The sequence below is a fragment of the Typopeltis vanoorti genome, chromosome 7 (assembly GCF_054136105.1).
Source record: "Typopeltis vanoorti isolate ZY-2024b chromosome 7, IOZ_Tvanoo_1.0, whole genome shotgun sequence".
Lineage (NCBI taxonomy): Eukaryota > Metazoa > Arthropoda > Arachnida > Uropygi > Thelyphonidae > Typopeltis > Typopeltis vanoorti.
Genome location: NC_143555.1, coordinates 115,765,930 through 115,786,719, shown reverse-complemented (window position 1 = coordinate 115,786,719; position 20,790 = coordinate 115,765,930). Strand labels below are relative to the sequence as shown.

At 35.3% G+C, this 20,790-nt stretch overlaps 1 protein-coding gene across 1 annotated transcript in view; it reads right to left on the bottom strand.

The window, feature by feature from the left end:
• The window catches only part of LOC150104989 (electroneutral sodium bicarbonate exchanger 1-like), a 510,613-nt gene that overhangs the window by 428,006 nt on the left and 61,817 nt on the right, over positions 1-20,790 (bottom strand). The window contains exons 2-3 of the mRNA XM_090395098.1: positions 12,159-12,249; positions 1,066-1,206 (exon numbers count right to left, since the gene is read on the bottom strand). Of these exons, the coding sequence (XP_090251224.1) occupies positions 1,066-1,206; positions 12,159-12,249 (232 nt within the window). The remainder of the gene's footprint in view (positions 1-1,065; positions 1,207-12,158; positions 12,250-20,790) is intronic.

The window sequence follows — 20,790 nt, the reverse complement described above, 5'->3', positions numbered from 1 at the left end:
AAGTGTAAGCCTGAAGATTAGGGTTTTTGAATTATTCTCCATAAGTCTACTAGTTGAACATTGTCAAGACATTTTTAAATGTGCATATCTTACTTTTCCACTTCTGGAGTTACCTTCTATTTTGTCTAATGTGGAATTTTCAATACAATTACAATCTCCAGCTATTAGTAAGCACTGTATAAGTATGGCAGTAATTCCTGGAAGAATCTTCGTCTAGTCTGTTCTGTTGTGGAGTATATACATTTATAAACCTTGTTGTACACCCATGGTATTTCCAGTCAACATTCTGGTCACATTCAAGATTTGTCCTTCTGCATCCCCTTTGGCTATTACAGAACCCACGGAGGGAAGCAAGTATAAGAAGACGTGTGTATCTATCTGTTAAATTTTTTATATCTTTATATCTGCAGGAGTATGTTTTGTAGAGAAACAGCAAACTAATATTATGGCATAATATACATTTCCATATTGTATGGAATCTTTGCACATTTAATGAGACAATGCAAAAGGGAGATGATATGATTATTGAAGTGTAACTGGTAAGTCTTTACCCTATAGATATTGGATGAATAATCTGATGAGGTCTTCAATTTGTGAATGAGCAATTGTGTATCCCACTTCTTGTAAATTATTTTCTACATTTTTGCAGTTGCTTGCCATTATTTTAATTTCATAGTTACTGTTCTTAGTTTGGAAGCTGATTATTTGCTTTTCACAGAGATGGAAATCGTACTAAGAAAACTTTGCATTAGTTAACTTTATTATTTTTTCTTTAATTGTGTCCTTCTCTTTTCCTTTATCTGCATATATAGTTCATGAACTCTTCTGAACCTGAAGACTCCTCAGGCTCAGAAGCGCTCATGATGATCCACAACCTGCTCCATCTTTACATATTTTATAATTTCTTCTCCTTTTAGATTTTGTTCCTTTTTTAGTTTGTCTTTTAATTTCTTCTGTTTATCCTCAATTTTTTTATTAATTCATCTCTTCCTTTTAATAATCTTGTCTGGATATTAATGTTTATTTTAATAAACAGTAAAACATCTAATGAAATAAATTTCTTACCAGGTTTAAATGACTCCTCATTACTGGGACCGTCTTGCCAAGTTTGGTTATGACTGCGATGTTTGTGTCGACAATGATGCCTATAGTTTCTTCTATAAGGTGGAACATGAAACCCAACATATATCGTATGTGCTCGATGAACTATGTGCCAAATAGAAAAAAGTTAAAAGTTCATTATTATTGCACATTTTTCCCCATTCTATAAGATAAATTTCAAAGAATGCTAATGTATAAGATTAACTATAGTCCTCCCTCATTATAGCAATTTAACTATAAGAAACAATGAAAAAAAGGTTTGCACAAATCCTCATAGTCTCAATGGTATTCTATAGGATATTCATGAAAGCAAACCTTCCATAACAACAAAACATTTGTAAGAAAACCAATATTTGCACTGTTTCCTACAAATTTCTATAGTGAGAGCTGATTATATTTAGCATAGTTAATGATTAGTATAAAATTTCTCTGTGTAACAATATTCATGCAGCTTTGAATGAATTGCATATTACTGTTCATTCAAAGCTGCATATTACTGTTCATAGGCAGTAATATGCAGTTCATTTGTATGCTTTATACAGCTCATGAGGAGTACATGCAAGAAGGTAAAATAAATTATTATTATTATTATTATTATTATTATTACCTCCATGAAGTCAGAGAGCTAATCACGGGAGACCCACACTAACCATTATTCACACAATACCTGTTATACCTCTCATTATATTCATTCGCTGTCAGAGCACTCAAAACTGCCTCTGGATATCCACTTTAGTCATTTGTCATTTTCCAAACAAAACACCTAGTCCTCTCACCCCTACTAATCTCACTCTTACACAACTTCAAGAGTGACCTGTAATTCTATGCCACAATCTTGATCACCCATCTCTAGATATTCTCCACCAGCTCCGTATCCCCAAGAAACCCATGTGACCAAAATAAGTACACAGGACACATCACAACCTTATAAAGCAGGATAATAACCTACCTATCACTTCCTATCAATGTGCTCTTCGATATTCAAGTAATCCTTTGAGTTATTTTACCAACTGCAATATATCACCTAAACTTTAACTCTCTGGCCTCTATCACATCCAATTCCCTAGCCTCATCAAGTTTCTGCAATCCAGTACCATCAATGCAATACAAAGCATGTGATCTTTTCATCTCAAAGTGCAGACATTTTTCAACATTAACCCTTTGAGCAGCAAAGCTGTATGTGTGTGTATATATATATGTGTGTGTGTATGTGTGTGTGTGTGTGTGTGTGTGTGTGTGTGTGTGTGTGTGTGTGTGTGTGTGTGTGCATGTCACCATGCTTCTATTCCAAAAAACAGTACTGACATATCTATATATATACATACACATCCAAAATTAACTATAGTAAAGATACAAATTTATGTTAGATTTTGAGTTCTTGCAGGGAGATGCTGCAATCTCTTAACCTTCCCAATTTTTTCCCCAAGTATATATATATGAGAGCAATTTGGAGTATTAACTCGGTACTGGGATATGTTCATATTTTTATATACTGACTATAACCGAGATTAGAATAACAATTAAATTTATCCAAAATGCAACATGTTTCATCGGATTGTCTGACTTCTTCAGGCGTGGGAACATAGAAAGCAAGTAAACACTATAAGAAACATCGTATCACTATAAAACGACTATTATAAAATTCAGTTAGCTTTGAACTGTAGCTATAGTCCGTGTTGAAGTTCTATTGTTAAGTGGCTGCATGCGTCTGATTTCACGCGTATGCCAATATCGGATAGCAGAGCTGAAAGAGTCCGGTAGATTATAGTTAAGGTTATTATTTATGTGATGAGGAAATTGTTATGGACCCTCATCACATAAATAATAACCTTAGCTATAATCTACCGGACTCTTTCAGCTCTGCTATCCGATATTGGCACACGCGTGAAATCAAACGCACGCAGCCACTTAACAATAGAACTTCAACACGGACTGTAGCTACAGTTCAAAACTAACTGAATTTTATAATAGTCGTTTTATAGTGATACGATTGTTTTATAGTGTTTACTTGCTTTCTATGTTCCCACGCCTGAAGAAGTCAAACAATCTGATGAAACATGTTGCGTTTTGAATAAATTTAATTGCCATTTTCTAGTCTCAGTTATAGTCAGTATATATAAATATGAATATATATATATATATATATATATGTCACAGAAGCACAGCTATATATTTTTAACTCGCCACTCAAAGAGTTAAACTGAGAATTGTTATCCTATGTCCGCACTTCCAATCTATTTAAATACGAGGGTGTGCTGAAAAGTTGTGATAATCACCATGAAGGAATTGAGGTAGAACATGTAATTTACACATTATTCTACATATACCCCACAAAGTGTTATATGCTTGTTACAACACTGCTGCATCATATGCAATCCTCTGAGAAAAAAATTCTTTCCCTTGTTGTACACACGAGTCCTCAGCTGCTGTTCCTGTTTATCAGAACTTTTCTCCCCCCCCTCATAATCCTGCAGGATCTCTTTCTGTAGAATCCAGAAAATGAGGGTGACTAGTGGAGTGCCTCATGTCTCTGTACTAGAGCCACTATTGTTTACTGTGTATATTGATGATATACAGGGATAATTTAAGGGGATGCATTCAGTTGCTTGCTATGTGATGCAAAACTGGGGAGGACAGTAGCTAATAAAGGTAATGTCCTCCCCAGTTTTGCATCACACAGCAAGCAACTGAATGCATCCCCTTAAATTATCCCTGTATATCATCAATATACACAGTAAACAATAGTGGCTCTAGTACAGAGACATGAGGCACTCCACTAGTCACCCTCATTTTCTGGATTCTACTCCACCATATATAATTCTGTCAAGATAGCTTTCCAAAATCTGACGGTATCAAGTGTGGGCACTTCCCTTATACCACTTAGCTGTCACTACTCTAAAATGTGAGTAATTTACAAGGCAGGACCTGTCTTTCACAAAACCACGATACTGTTCACATAGAGTATCACATTCCTAGCCATCTACTCTTGAATTCTGCCTTTAACCAACTTTTCCAATATCTTAACTACTACTCTGGAGATGCTAAATAATCTGTAATTTGCTACTTCTATCATGGAGCCTTCTTTATGCAATGCAGAACTATCTTATCTCCCTCAGATCTCTGCCAGAGCTGAGACTTATATTAAACAGCATAGTCAGAAACTCTTGCACATTCTTCTAACACATGGGCTAACATGACATCCAATCCTACTGCTGTATTCACATTGATATTTCTCAATACATTCAGCACCTTCAGTTTGTCTACATCAGTCTCTATCACCTCAATAACTGCAATATCTCCACACCTGATGATATGAGTGGAGATATTGCAAATGATCACTTAGTATCTTAACTATTTCTTCTGCTTCTGTTATTTTCCTATCATCAGCATTAGTTCTGTCCTATTTCCCATAAAAAAGAACCATTTTTTCCCAGTATCCTCTTTGACGATACCCAAATTTCCAGATAGTTTGAGATCTCTCTTCTTGGAATTACCCTTATATCAAACCTCTCCTGGCATAAACATATCACAGCCATTGCATCCTCAGTTTCAAAAAAAAACTAGGATGTCTCTTTCGCTCAAGATGTTACTTCATCCCTAAACAGCTGTTAACATTATACAAATCACAAATCTGCCCAGCTATTGAATACTGCTCCCACATATGGGGTGCGGGCCCCTAAAAGCTCCCTCAAATTGCTTGACTCAATACAGAGGAGAGCAATTAGACTTATTAATGACCCATCTCTTACCAACTCTCTCTCTCTCTCTCTCTCTCCTCCCACTTTTCCACAAACATTTGGTTTCTGCAATATGTGTATTCTACAAATATTTCCATGGGAAATGCTCATCTGAAATAACATCAATAATTCCTCTACTTAGTACTAAGCTTGTAGGAACACATGTAGCTGCTGCTCAACATTCCATCAGGTGTTGCAACACAGGAGTCAATTATCTGCTGGATTTAAGGGTTGTAACCATTACTCCCAAGGAATACAATTTGTAGTCATTTAAATCGAATGTAAACAAGTTCCTCCTCTCCCAACCCACTACTCATACATGGTACTAATGTGCTATAGGTTGATCAACCAACCTCTTGTGTATGGGCACAACATAAAAAAAAATTAAAATTATCCTTCCATAATTATTCTTCCTCTTACTTGCTACATAGTGAAAAAAACTCTTGATGATTTCTTCTTTCCTACTTAGTTAAGCCCTTCTTACCATTCTAGTTCAATGTTCAGCTCTTCAGCATGCTGATCACTTTTTTCTTTATGATCCCTTCACAATACTGTCTTTTTTTGTGGCTCCTGCTTTATGATGCTACTCATCCATTTAACTTCCACATGGTTTATCCTTCTGATCTTGGGTCTAGTATAGCTTCCCTCAAACAATCCCTGATCATTTTCCATGTACTACTTACATTCTTCCCTTGTAACTTGTTATGCAATGACATGGTTCCAAGCTGCCTCCTAACTTTATCATAATCACTAGCATTTTCATAATTGTATGATCTTTAAAGGTACCCATGGCATAACTATAAACAACAAATCACACAATAATCAAAGTAATTAACTTTAATGAAATGATAGTACAGATGTTTCATACTGAAAATAACAGTATAGTATTAGTGTGTAGAAACAAGCAAATCAAAGAAACAGGAATGCAAAGTACATACAACAATCGGTTTACCAATTAAAAACGGTTGCCTCATGCCAGAAATCAATATATTAATAAATAATATTAAAACTATTTTTGATGTTTACATAAAATAAGAATCTCCCAAACTTTTTTTTTGGGGGGGGGGGGGGAGGAGGCAACTGTTCCAATTCAGGTTTGGCTGATTTGCGTAAGAAGGGCTTTGCAACTTTCTTTGAAAAGGTATTCATATTTAAAACTGCTTGTATGGAGAAAATGAGCTTCATCTCACCTGATACTGTGTTTAGTTTCAATACTATGATGTGCCAGATCAGACTTTTGAGGTTCACGTATTCAATGTAATATTGATGTTCATTAATTATTTTTCCATAGAATGGCCTGTCTTCCCAAAGTATGTTAAATTACATTCATAAGGCCTTTCTTTTATTGCTACATGGTGATCAGCATTCCTTTTTGAAATTATGGATTCTACAACCGTGTTAAAATAACTCTTTTTATTATGATTTTTAGTGGAACCTGTGGCATAGTAATTAAATAATAAAGCAACACGTAAAAACCACAGTGAAATCTTTAATTAGTAAAAAGACAGATATTCCATACAAAAAATAATAGTACATCTTCAGTGTCTGTAACAGTAATAGGAATGGAATACAGGCAAACGTTTGGTGGATCACCTATTAAAATACAATTGTTACTGCATGCTAGGAAATAATAGAAATAACAAATTTAATCTATTAAGATAAATGGTTTTTTACATAAGATAAAAGTCTCCCAGATCTTTGAGAGAGACATACAGTCATTTCTATTTAAATTTGGTCAGTGTAGGTTAGTTTCACAACTTTCTTTGAATAAGGTTCATATTTAAATCTGCATCTATGGAGGAGAACTGCTTTATCCCACTGGACACTATGAGTAGAGTCAATACTGTGCTGCGCCAGACCAGACTTCAGAGGTTTGTTATAATCAATATAATATGGATTATCTTTTATTCTTTTTTCCATAGAATGGCCAGTTTGTCCAAAATAAGAGACATCGCATTCGCAAGGTATTCGGTAAACGCCAGCCAAAGATAGAGAAGACAGTTTATCCTTTGTAGAAGGTAATAAAGAAGAAATTTTGTTGATAGGAATATATGTTGGAATCAGTTGATACTTTTCCAGAATTCTACCTATAGGTTCTGAGATTCCTGGAATGTACGGAATAGGAACTCTGCAGACTGTTGAAAAAACTGTAGGTGTTGGAACATAAGAGTCAAGTATCTGTTGGATTTGATTGGAGTTGTAATCATTTGATTCCATTAACTTTTTAATGATGGAAAGTTCTTGTTGTAAGATTATTGGGGAAGAGCAAACTTTATGTGCTCTATGAATTAAAGATTTAAGAATGCCAAATTTTTGAGACATGTGGTGTGCAGACTTTTTGTGAATGTATCTGCCAGTAAAAGTGGGTTTTTGAAAGACGATTGTAGATAAGGTACCAGAAGACGTTCTAGTAAGAAGGATGTCCAAAAATGGTAAATTACCAGAGTTTTCTTTTTCCATAATGAATTGGATGCATGGGTGAAGGTTATTTATCTATTGTAGAAAAGTGGAAAGTTCATCTTCAGTGTGTGGCCAAACAGCAAAAACATCATCTACATAACAGTACCAAAGAGATGGATGAGAACATAGTATCTTCAAATTGTTTCAAATAATAGTTTGCCAAAGGTGGAGACAGAGGGCTACCCATGGCAGTACCTTCAATTTGTTTGTACATTTTGTTTTTCCAACTGAAATAACCTGAGTGGATGGCATATTCGAATATCCTTGCGATATCTGGAGGGTAATCTTCATATTACAAATTGACTGTGTCAGTTAATGGGATATTGGTGAACAGAGAAATGATGTCAAAAATGACTAATATTTCAGAATCTGTAATTTTTATATCCTTGATTTTTATATCCTTGATTCAAGAAAATCTGTTGAGTTTTCTATATAGGATCTCGAATGACTAGTGAGAGCACTTAAGGAATGTGATAATACTTTTGCAATCCGATACGTTGGAGAGTCAACACAATTTACAACAGGTCGTACAGGACAGCCTTCTTTATGGATTTTTGGGAGTCCATAAAAACGAGGAGTTCTTCCAAAGTAGGTGCATATTTCATCCACATAGTTCGGATCCCAATTTATAACCTCATCAAATAATTTATTTAGCTGTTCAATTTGCGAATTAGTAGGATTATGTGTGATCTCTTGGTAGGTCGTGGTGTCTTCTAATAGGCTGGATATTTTTGTCTCATAGTTACAATAGCTTTTCCTTTATCGGCCTTAGAAATGGATATTGTATTATCTTGGACATCCTTCTTACTAGAACGTCTTCTGGTACCTTATCTACAAGCGTCTTTCGAAAACTCACTTTTACTGGCAGATACATTCACAAAAAGTCTGCGCACCACATGCCTCAAAAATTTGGCATTCTTAAATCTCTAATTCATAGAGCACATAAAGTTTGCTCTTCCCCAATAATCGTACAAGAACTTTCCATCATTAAAAAGTTAATGGAATTAAATGATTCCAATTCCAATCAAATCCAACAGATACTTGACTCTTATGTTCCAACACCTACAGTTTCTTCAACAGTCCACAGAGTTCCTATTCCGTACATTCCAGGAATCTCAGAACCTATAGGTAGAATTCTGAAACAGTATAAACTGATTCCAACATATATTCCTATCAACAAAATTTCTTCTTTATAACCTTCTACAAAGGATAAACTGTCTTTTCTATCTTTGGCTGGCATTTACCAAATACCTTGCAAATGCGATGTCTCTTATTTTGGACAAACTGGCCATTCTATGGAAAAAAGAATAAAAGAACATCAATATTATATTGATTATAACAAACCTCTGAAGTCTGGTCTGGCGCAGCACAGTATTGACTCTACTCATAGTGTCCAGTGGGATAAAGCAGTTCTCCTCCATAGATGCAGATTTAAATATGAACCTTATTCAAAGAAAGTTGTGAAACTATCCTACACCGACTAAATTTAAATAGAAATGACTGTATGTCTCTCTCAAAGATCTGGGAGACTTTTATCTTATGTAAAAAACCATTTATCTTAATAGATTAAATTTGTTATTTCTATTATTTCCTAGCATGCGGTAACAATTGTATTTTAACAGGTGATCCACCAAACGTTTGCCTGTATTCCATTCCTATTACTGTTACAGACACTGAAGATGTACTATTATTTTTAGTACGAAATATCGGTCTTTTTACTAATTAAAGATTTCACTGTGGTTTTTACATGTTACTTTATTATTTCTTTTTATTATCCCGACATTTCGATCTTCATATCCAGATCATCATCTGGAGCATACATAAATATACAAGACAAGCTGCGTTACATTTCAAACTGTGATTTTTTTCAAACCATAAAAAAATCATTGTTTCTCTAGCTTATGGTTTGAAATGTAACGCAGCTTGTCTTGTATATTTATGTATGTTCCAGATGATGATCTTGATATGAAGATCAAAACGTTGGCATAATAAAAAGAGTTATTTTAACACGGTTGTAGAATCCATAATTTCAAAAACAAATACATTCACAAGGCATGTGGTAAACACCAGCTAAGAAATTTCTCACCAGATGAGAAATTTTGTTGACAGGAAAATATGTGGGAATAAGGTGATACTTCCTCAAAATTCTACCAGTAGGTTCAGAGATACCAGAAATATAAGGGATTGGAAACCTGCAAGTCTATTGAAGAATCCTTAGGTGTTGCAACATACGAGTCAATTATCTGCTGGATTTGAGGAGGGTTATAACCATTAAATTCCATTAAAGTTTTGATATGAGATGTTCTTGTTGTAAGCTTGAAGGAGAGGAGCAAACATTATGTGATCCTCTTCCTCAACTCCCGAAAAGAAATCAATTTTTTTGGGAGGAGTTGTGATGAGTACACTTTTGATAAATGTATCTGCCAATAAAGGTAGGTTTTCAATAAACACTGGTTGACAAAGTGCTGGAGGCTGTGCAAGTAAGAAAGATGTCCAAGAATGGTAAACTACCAGTCTTTTCTTTTTCCATGATTAATTGAATGCATGGATAAAGACTATTGATCTGTTGTAGGAAAGTGGTAAGTTCATTTTCAGAATGAGGCCAAACAGCAAAGACATCATCAACATAATGAAACCAAGTGAGAGGGTTGGATGAATGAATGAGAATAAGGTATCTTCCAGAAGGTTCAAAAAATACTTTGCCAAAGGCATGGGTAACAGAGGGTTACCCATGGCAGTGCCTTCAACCTGTCTATAGATCTTGTTTTTCCAGCTGAAATATCTTGATTCTATAACGAAAAAAAAAAAAAATCTTTGCAATATCAGGAGGGTAATTATCATATAGTAAACTAACAGTGTCAGATAACGGAATGTTGGTAAAGAGGGAAATAATGTCAAAGATGACTAACAAATCCGACTCTTGTATTTGAATATCCTTGATTTTTTTGAGAAAATGTGTGGAATTTTTGATGAATGATCTGGATTGTCCGATATGAGCGGTTAATAAATGTGAAAGAAATTTAGCAATTCATCCTCAAGTTATAGGCGAGAGAGTCAATACAATTCACAATGGGTCTTACTGGATAACCTTCTTTATGAATTTTAGGATAAACGAGAAGTTCTTCCAAAATGGGTGCATAATTTATCCCAAGTATTTTGATCTCAACTAATAATATCATTAAGCAGCTTATTTAATTGTTTAATATGTGTTTTTGTTGGGTTATAACTAATTTCTTGATAGGTGGAGGTATCTTGTAAAAGGCGTAGTCAGCTTTATCCATTACCACTACAGCTTTTCCTTTATCTGCTTTTGATATAGATATATGGTTCTTTTGTTTTAATGAAAACAGTGCACAGGTTTCAGCTAGATAAATTATATGCAAGTAATTTGCTTTTAAAGAGTAAAGCAGCAACTTCAAAGTGTAATTTATTAGAATCTTCACTTGAAAGTCTTGACAGATTGAATTCAATATTATGCAAAAAATCAAGTTACGGAATGGATTTAGGTACCAAAGCAAAATCATGGCCTATAGTCAACAGACTAATTTTAATTTTAGCACCAGAAAACAGAAGTCTTCCCATGGCTTTTGTTTAGCCACTTTCACAGCTTAGCTCTCTTACAATATTCTGTGTATTCTTTTAAAGTATCTGTCGATTTGTTTGCTAGGAACTTTCAGTATTATTATTATTATTATTATTATTATTATTATTCAGGCCTCCATGGAGTCGAAAGACTCATCGTGGGAGGTCCTTCCTAAGAACATAAAGTCTGTCAAGACTCATCGAGGGGAGGTTCCCCCCTAAGAAACACAAAATCTATCATACCACTCCTTAAACTCATTGACCGTTCTCGCCCTCACCACTCCATCAGGCAATGCATTCCACAGTATGCATTCTTCTTTTCTAGGACTGCTTCTTTAACTTCTTGTGTTCACCATGACATTCTTATTTTTCTATCCTTGCATACAAATTCCCCACACCTCCCTAGTTGAATCAATGTCTTCTTTAGAGTTGCTAAAAGCTGCTCAACTTTAATTCTTTTTATAACTTTCTTACATACTGTTCTTTTCAATGTGATATCTATTTTTTATCCTCTTAGTACTAAGTAATGGTCACTTCCAATTTCAAATCCTCTGTACACTCTTGTATCCTGAACCACGATAAAGATATCACTGTCAACAATAACATAGTCAATGAGGCTTTTCATATTTCTTGTGTCTTCTCTCTATGTAAACTTGTGCACATCTTTATAATGGAACTTGGTGTTAGTAATGACTAGTCCATATCCAAAACAGAAATCCAGCAGATAATTACCATTATTATTATTATTAGCCTTGACCTTTTCTCCATATTTTTCCAAAACATTTCTATATACCTGGTGGGATTCACTTCCTCCTCTGCTGTTCAGATCTCCAACAAGCACCACATTTTCCATTTTCTTTATGTCAGATGCCTGCTCTAGTGACTCATAAAATTCCTCCACTTCTTGTTCTTGTTAATTCTTGTTAACTTTTTTCAGTACAGTTACAAGTTATATTAGGACAACTTATGCTATGTTTCAGATCTACTGCAAAACTTTAATGACGCTTTGGTTTTGATCAATAGAAATTCTTGCTTCTTTAACTTAGTTAAAAAACAATGAGGAATATCTCAGTCTATTTCAATGTTAAAAAATTAAATAAATAAATCACATCTCAATAGGAATCAAATTATGTTTCATCTTCTTAAGATGAAAATAATTAAAAATATTAATTAATATATAATTTAATTTGAAAATAAATATATAAATATTTGATCAATTAGTCATAAAACTAATCAAATTATCTTATCTCTATTTATGCATATTAAATTTCAATGTACTCTTAAAATCTTCATCAGTGAAACTAAAGTGAGGATCAGCAGCACGTGGATCTCTGGAAGCTTCATTCTCTGGTTCCATCAGAAAAGCTATCTGCAAATAAATCAACAAAAATAAAATGTAAGATGTCAAACGATACCAACACTTTTTTTAACTGGAAATAATAAAATGTCAACAGTAAATAGTGATTTAGACTGCAGAACATGCTTTATTCTTTATTTTTTGTTAAAAAAAAAACTGCTGATTCCTCAAATTATTGCAACATCTTTCTTGAAGCAAATGTTTATACTTTTTTTTTGTTTTGTTTTGTAAAGAATGAAAAATAATTAAATACTTGAATTTATTTATGCAAATAAAATAAAACTACATCAAAATTTGTACCAATTTATGTCAATAAATATAGAACATAAATACAAATACAATAAATTCTGGTTAATTGGGGACATTAATGGTTAATTGGGGAAGTTTCATAGAGAGAGGAATTGGAAGGCCGGGATATCGTTAGTGCGTGGGAAATTCTGAAAGAATATTTGTTAGCAGCAATGATAAGTTGTATACCACGAGTGAAGAAGAGGACACAATTTGGAGTAAAGTGGATGACAAACAATATTAAACAGGAATTGCATGTGAAAAAGAGGCTATGGAAGAGATATAAGGAGACAGGTGAAGAGAGGATGCGTGAAAAATATAAGACACAGGCCAGAAGAGTGACTAGTGTGGTAAGGAAAGCGAAACTGGAATATGAGAGGAGATTGGCCCTAAGATCCAAAGAAAATCCTAGGGAATTTTTTAGCTATGTGGCCAGTAGGAGGAGAAATGACTCCGGAAGAATGATATTGTGGGATAAAAATGGGAATAGAGTGACTGATGCAGAGGACATAGTGGAATTGTTCAATGACCACTTTATTGGAGTATTTCATCCTGGAGGAGTCAGTTTTAATGCTAGAGGGATAGGGCAGGTTCAAGGTTTAGAGGTACAGGAGGAGAGTGTGTTTCAGACACTGCGAACTCTGGATGTCAATAAAGCTTTTGGACTGGATGGTATTTCACCACGAGTTTTGATAGAATGTGCTAGGGAACTGACAGTGCCTTTAACCTGGCTTTTCAATGAAAGTCTGGCTTCGGCAAAGGTGCCCAGGGAATGGAAGGAAGGTAAGATAGTGCCATTGCATAAGGGTGGTAACAGACTGGAAGTGTCTAATTATAGACCAGTCTGTGTGTCATCAGTAGTTGTTAAGATCTTGGAGAAAGTAGTGAGGGACCATATACAGCACTGGGCAGATGAGGGTAATGTTATCTGTGAGAGTCAACATGGATTTGTGAAAGGGCGCTCTTGTTTTAGCAATATGCTAGCCTTTTATAATAAAGTTACAAGAACATTAGATGAGGGAAAGGCATATACTGCCATTTTCTTAGACTTAGCAAAGGCATTTGACAGGGTGACACATGATAAGCTGATATTTAAGTTGCAACACATGGGTCTGGATGTCAGATTGGTCAACTGGATTCAGGATTGGCTGTCTGATAGGTATCAGAGAGTTGTGTATGGTGGAGCAGTTTCAAGGAGACAGAAGGTTACAAGTGGGGTCCCACAGGGCTCAGTACTAGGACCTATATTGTTTAACCTTTATATCAATGACATTGCCAGTGGATTGCAAGGGGATATTCAGTTGTTTGCAGATGATGCGAAGGTGGGAAGGATTATTAGTAATAGTGCAGATGTGGGAGCCCTGCAAGAGGATTTGAATAAGCTAGACAGATGGGCAAATGAATGGGGGTGTCAGTTTAATGCAGCAAAATGTAAGGTTTTGAGGTTTGGGAAACATCGATGGGATGCTGCATACTCTATGGGAGGAGTTATACTGTAGGAAGTTGGGGAGACAAGAGATCTGGGGTTGATGATTGATAGAAACCTGAAGTTTCGGGGACATGCTGCAAAGGCGGTGAAGGTAACACAGAGGATTGCTGCAATTATGAGAAGGACACTGACCTGCAGAGATAAGAGGGTTATCATTCCGTTGTATAAGTCTCTGATCAGACCACACTTGGATTATTGTTCTCAGATTTGGTCCCAAGCATTTGAAGGGGATAAATTATCTTTGTATCTTTTCCACAGTTAATGAGAGGTGATATGATTGAGACCTTTAAACTGTTGAGAGGTGGTTACAGGGTTGACACTGGGGAGTTCTTTCACTTGGTTGAACAGCGGGAAGGAGTGATGACAAGAGGCCATCCCTGGAAGTTACGAAAGGAAACTGTGAGCAAGAGGGTGAGGAGTAGTTTCTTTGCATGGAGGGCAGTTGAGCCGTGGAATGCATTGCCTGATAGAGTGGTGAGGGCGAGAACGGTCAATGAGTTTAAGGAGTGGTATGATAGATTTTGTGTTTCTTAGGGGGGAACCTCCCCTCGATGAGTCTTGACAGACTTTATGTTCTTAGGAAGGACCTCCCACGATGAGTCTTTTGACTCCATGGAGGCCTGAATAATAATAATAATAATAATAATAATAATAATAATATTGGGATTACAATATTTTGGCTCAATTAAGCAACTGCCTCAATTATGCAAAGTTTTGTGTTAATAGTTAAAATAATATAAAAAGCAAACTAACATCAGTTCACTTAGCAACAAATCATTTATTCAAATGAATTACAATAGCAAAATATGTATTTAAATTTCTCTCATCATCATAATATGTTAGTATAGATAGATAATATATTCAAGGATATGTCATTTGTCTTTAAAGTCCTAGAATGTAATCCTATTAAAACAAAATACTCAACACGACAGAAAATATTTGATATTTAAATGCTTAAATATCAAATATATTCTGTTGTGTCAAATGGAAATATTCAATGCTGAATATTTCCATTAAGAAATATTGGAAATGAAAAGTAACTGCATGCATGTTTGTTTTATATATATATAATAAACATGTACACACTTACTTTTCAATTCCTAATAGTTATTGGGAATTGAACTAACTCCAGTGTATTCTGTTCTTTTGATTCCCTACGAGTACACAAAATCAGCACAGACAATGAATGGACTGTCTTCGTTGCCTTCTAGCATGAAGTATTATCGCAACCGATCAATAAATTTCCTGGTATCCTGAGTAGTCAGGATACCAGGAAATTTATCTTCATCACTTTCCTTGCCTTCTAATTTTGATAGAATGCTTTCAACAATTTCATCTTTGCAATCTTCATTATCATTGTAACATTCAACATTGTTGTCGATACCTTCAAATTCCTCATAGTTCTTAGCTTTTTGTTCTGAAATGACTTCGTCTTTACTTCTGGCTGTTTTTCTCACTGTTTTAAACCACAGTGAGAAAAACTGTTCTGAATTGTCTTACTGCCTATTTCTTACCAACTACTGGCAACAAGCTGTAATGCCTGGAGAAGGTTAACTTTTGAATTTGCTTCTTTGGCTGTAGAAGAGGATATCAGAATAATTTCTTCAATTGTACCTAGGATATGGTTTGCCAACTTTGTGCAGTACAACATGTTAAAATTTTTTTGTGATTCCCATATCCACTGCCTGTACCATGGATGTAGTGTTGGCATGCACCAATTCCAGCTGAATGTTTGTCAAACACTGAATAGTGAGGATATGCTGCGCAATTGTCATGAATCAGAAAAATCTTTCTTGATATTCAGTTTTGCTCCACAACTGTGTGGCACACCCTCATGCTAGATGGTTCTCTCTGTACAATCATCTAAAATTGTCAAGTTCTAAGTCATCAACGGATTCTTATTAGCATGGTACTCAACTGATTCTTGGTCTCCAAAAGCATTGAGGCCTTAACACTTTTCCAATAATCAACAGCTTCTTTATATCAGTTCCTGGGACGTTTAAACAACATAATACAGTTATGTGATGCATTCCTTTCTTAGAACTTGACAATTTTACATGATAACAGACAGAAACATCCAGTATGGCACAATAAAACAGGCCTGTTTCATCAGCATTGTAGATTTTCCCATGAAGACAGAACAGTTGAGAAATCATGGAAATCAAATAAGGATCTAAATATAAAGTTTGTAGAACTGGAAAAAACATATAACAAGGTGCCAAGAAAAAAAAAAATCTAAAATTCTAGACTTATATGGTGTAAACAGGGTATTATATCAAGTAATATATAACCTATATCTGAAGTGTAAGTCAGCAGTCAGAATTGCAGCATGTACTGGAAGATAGTATCATAAACTCAGGTGCGTGAGACAACATTGTACGCTATTCCCCCTGTTGTTCATCATCTATATGGATCCCATTATGAAGGGAAGTGGCATTAAACCTGATATCAAAATTGAAGATATTAATCTCAGTTCTTTCTTTTATGCAGAAATTCTATACTCTTAAATAAATCCAGTACAAGTATGATGAAATCCTTAAATAAATTGAATAAATGCTATAATAGTAATAATAAATGTAACAAAAAAAATCAGCAATAAAAAGACAAAATATGAAAACAGGCAGGAATATTTACATTCTGAAAACCTAAAGAACAAGCAAAACATTTCAGCTATTTAGTCCTTGACAAGAGTGTAAGGACTCGATTTTTTGCTTGGAGAGTGGTGAATGAGTGGAACAGGTCGCCAGCATATTGTGGGTGCCATGATTTTGAATGAATTCAAAGCAAAGTATGACAGATATTATGGAAATATTGGATAGCACTTGGCATAATGTTTAGAGCTTTCCTCAATAAGTCTATGGACTCCATAGTTGACAGTGTAATAATAATAATAATAATAATCTGACAATACTGGTACCCTGTAGATAACAGACTCATTTAGAGGAAAAGTGTTGATAAGAAATTAGTAATAATGTAAACTCTTCATGTAGTGCTATCATAGTATCATGTATACCCCTAGATTTGATGATGGTGATGATATCATATATTCCTCACATCAACTTTGTGAATTGCAGTCATATCACTTCTTCTCCAAATACCTGTTAAAATCTGAGAAGTACATTTCCTTAATCTGTCTTTATATTCAACACTCAAGAATAACAAGAAAGTGTTAATCGCTATCTCTCTATATGCTAGTATTTCCACATCACACAAGATATCCAGGTGTCAGATCTATGTGCAGAAATTCAGATATGAGACTCTTACTTATTCCAATGAAATAAGGACATTACTGCTGCCAAAATGTCCTTATCATCATGGCAGCAATTTGCTGAGTTGTCTTGACAACTTTTGCAATGTATCCCCTGAACTTCAACTATTTATTCACCAACACTCATAAATCTCTTACTTCCTCCTGGAGCAAAGCTCCTTTAACATCTCATTCCATCTTCTCTGGCATGATTTAGCAAATGAAGTGACATCCCCATTCATCTGCTTTTAAAATATCGACTTATTCAAATCCACTTAAAACCACATCTGGAATTGCTCTTTCCTATTTAACATCATCATCATCATCATCATCATCACAAACAACTTATTATCTCCTCTCAAACCTTTCTCTTCCAAGACATTACACCCATACAAAATTCATTAGCTTCTATCACCCAATCATTTTTGTAACCATACTACCAACTATCCATCCTGATACAATTCAATTTCAATAGTAGCTTTTCATATAGCATTCTATCAAACACGTTGGCAAAATCTAGCAAAATTACTATAAACACCTTTCTTTTCAATGCACTTGCTATCCTATTATAAAATATAACCAAGTTTATGAAATAACACAAACCATACTGCTCTACAGAAAGGTGTTAATCCTAGTTTATATTCTATCTCCAATCATCCTCTCTAAACTTTCATCACCATGCCAGATACACAAACTGGTACATATAATTTGACATGAATGACATGGCTCCTCCCTATGCAGGGGCACTATTTTACCCTTTTTCCACTCTTCTGAGACCATTTCTCTTGTCATATTCTTGCTGAGAAACCAAGTCAAGAACATTTCCAGCTATTTATTACCATTTATTATGATATCTAGTACCACAGCTTTATTAGCATCAAGCTTAACATTTCAAGCACTTTTCTGAACTGCTGGTATCCCCCTCTTCTCTTCCAGCACTATTACCTAACACTGCTCTAACACGTTTCCTCTACGACATGCTGTGTAAGGTGGATGATGTTTCAGCATTTCACAAGTTTCTTTGAATTTTCTTTCAAACCAGGTTTTGATGAGGTGCAGGGACTTAGTGCCTTTCGAGTCAATTCTGTGGCATGTTTGGAGTGCATGGTCTGATAGACCTGTTTTACCATAGTGGAGGTATTTAATGTGGCGTTTGTACTCATATTTTCTGATTGGGATGGTCCGTGGTCCTAACAACCACCAACGGACCACAGCCAAGTGATCAAGAAATCAAAATACAACCTTAATGCATGGGAACTTTCACTTCTTCAGAAAGGATTGAATTATGCCATTGCACCAAGGTCAGTTGACAAATTAGATTTTATTTATCACACTGAAAGAGGTCTAAAATCCCTCCCCTCCAATTTAGCCGACAAAATATGAATGGAAACCCCATACATATTAAACTCTAATAAACAACTAAGAAAATCCATAAGGAAACTGAATTCCTTGAACTGTTTCAAAGCATTATCACTGGGGACAACTTTTCTGAGATTATCAGTATTACTACCCACTCCTGTCTTATTTAACTCCTACCTAGACTATTTTCATATGCCATGCCACTGCTCTGTGCTGGCTCCTATATTTGTCATAATCACCAGCTGTATAATTCCACCAGAGCTGGTCCGAGAGTATCTGATGCCCCTAGGCAAAGAAAATTTAGGTGCCCCTATACATTGTCTCGCTCCATATATTTTACCGTACTCACACAAGTATGGCGCCCCGAAGTCTTAGCGCCTCTAGGTGATTGCCTAGGTTCGCCTAATGATAAAACCAGCACTGAATTCCACACATATTCCTTAACTACAAATTTCACATTTAACTCAGATCAAAGATTGCATTATTATCACTCTTCCCAATCAAAGGCAAAGTGACTGCCTGGTGACGGATGAATCCTTGAATGCTATCACCAGATCCAGTACTTTCAAACAAACTTGGGTCCTTTCTATCATATGCTGTTTCAGGTAATTATGCTAAGTACTAGTTTAATGCCTCTCCAACCCATGAAAGGTTGTAAACCTATAGTACAATATACTGTGAGCTGGTCAAGGATCTTTTTCTTATAATTTTTTGTTTTTGTATTTTTTATTTAATTTTTACATAGTACAGGAACCCTGCTCTAGAAACCAAATAGGGTTTCAAGCCACTTCAGACCCCCAATAAGCAGGAGAATGGGCTCACAAACTAAAGACAATCCCAAATATCCATGCCCACAGCAAGATTCAAACCCACTGCTTGCTGGTTGGGAAGATGGTACATGATGACCAGGCTGGCAAATTAAATAAATTATATTTCCTTCCTGAAATATTCTTTTCTCTTTCCAACAGATGTTCCCATAGTTGAAGACCCCACAATAATTACTCACCCTGGACTCATTGAATTTAATCTGCCAATACATGCCATCTACATCTTATGTCTCTCTAGTCTACTGCACATACCAACAGTATATTTTGTCCTGGCAGTCTCTATCTCATACTACATAGCCTCAAATGTACTGGTTCCTTCTCACAACCAAGAAAAGTAGAAGGAAGTTCAGCAGAAAGGTCACTCCTTGAAATTACAATACCCTTATGTCCTATCTCTATATCATCCTCCATCAATGAATTCTTGCTAATACCAATATTCTTTGGCTAAGTTGAACTATCCGATGCTTCTGCATTTATATACCTAAAGTGCAGTATCCCCTTCCACAACAAGATGAAAGAACAGATGTCCGCCTATCCTTGCATCTTGTTTGACTGTCCAATTCATATTCAATATACAAGAAACATTACATTTGGCATTATCCACTCACCTCAAGGGTGTCTACACAAATGCTCACCTACATCCCCCCCCACACACACACACCCACACCACCACCAACAACAATAACAGATTAGTTTGCCTGATTTTGCACTTGCATTTTTTTTCACGAAGCAACACTTTCTACAGATATCCTTTCTGTTTTCATATACTGTAGCTCCTAAAAAAAATGCCATAATGCATATTTTTATAGCATCAATAATGGCCTATACAATATTCTTTATCATACAACTAGTATGATTTGATTTGAAAAAGCACACTTAGTATATAATGCAAATCCTTCAATTTACAGGTCTGTGCAAGAATGAAATTAAAGCTTGGTCATTTCTTAAACAGAATGGCAATGCAACATCTTATAACTAGGACCCAAAAAAAGGATGTACAATAATAGTTCATTACAAAAAAGGATACTATATGGCAGTATTTATTATCATGGATTATTAAACCATGTTCTGCAGAATCCTAAGGTTCTGCAAGTTGCATCCCCTCCATCTGTCCTCATATCCCACATTCCATAGACATGAAAATGACTTAGTGAACCTTCTTAGTGAAGTCTCTGTCCACTGTCACTCCCAGATCCCTCATCTCTTCCGCCTCCTCCAAAATTTCCCCATTAATTCTATACTCTTGCATCCAATGTTCCTCTATGCTACATGGGTTTGCAGCCATGCAGTGACTGAGATGCTCCTGTGCACCCTTAATTGTTGTTGTGCAGCTGAAATTTTTG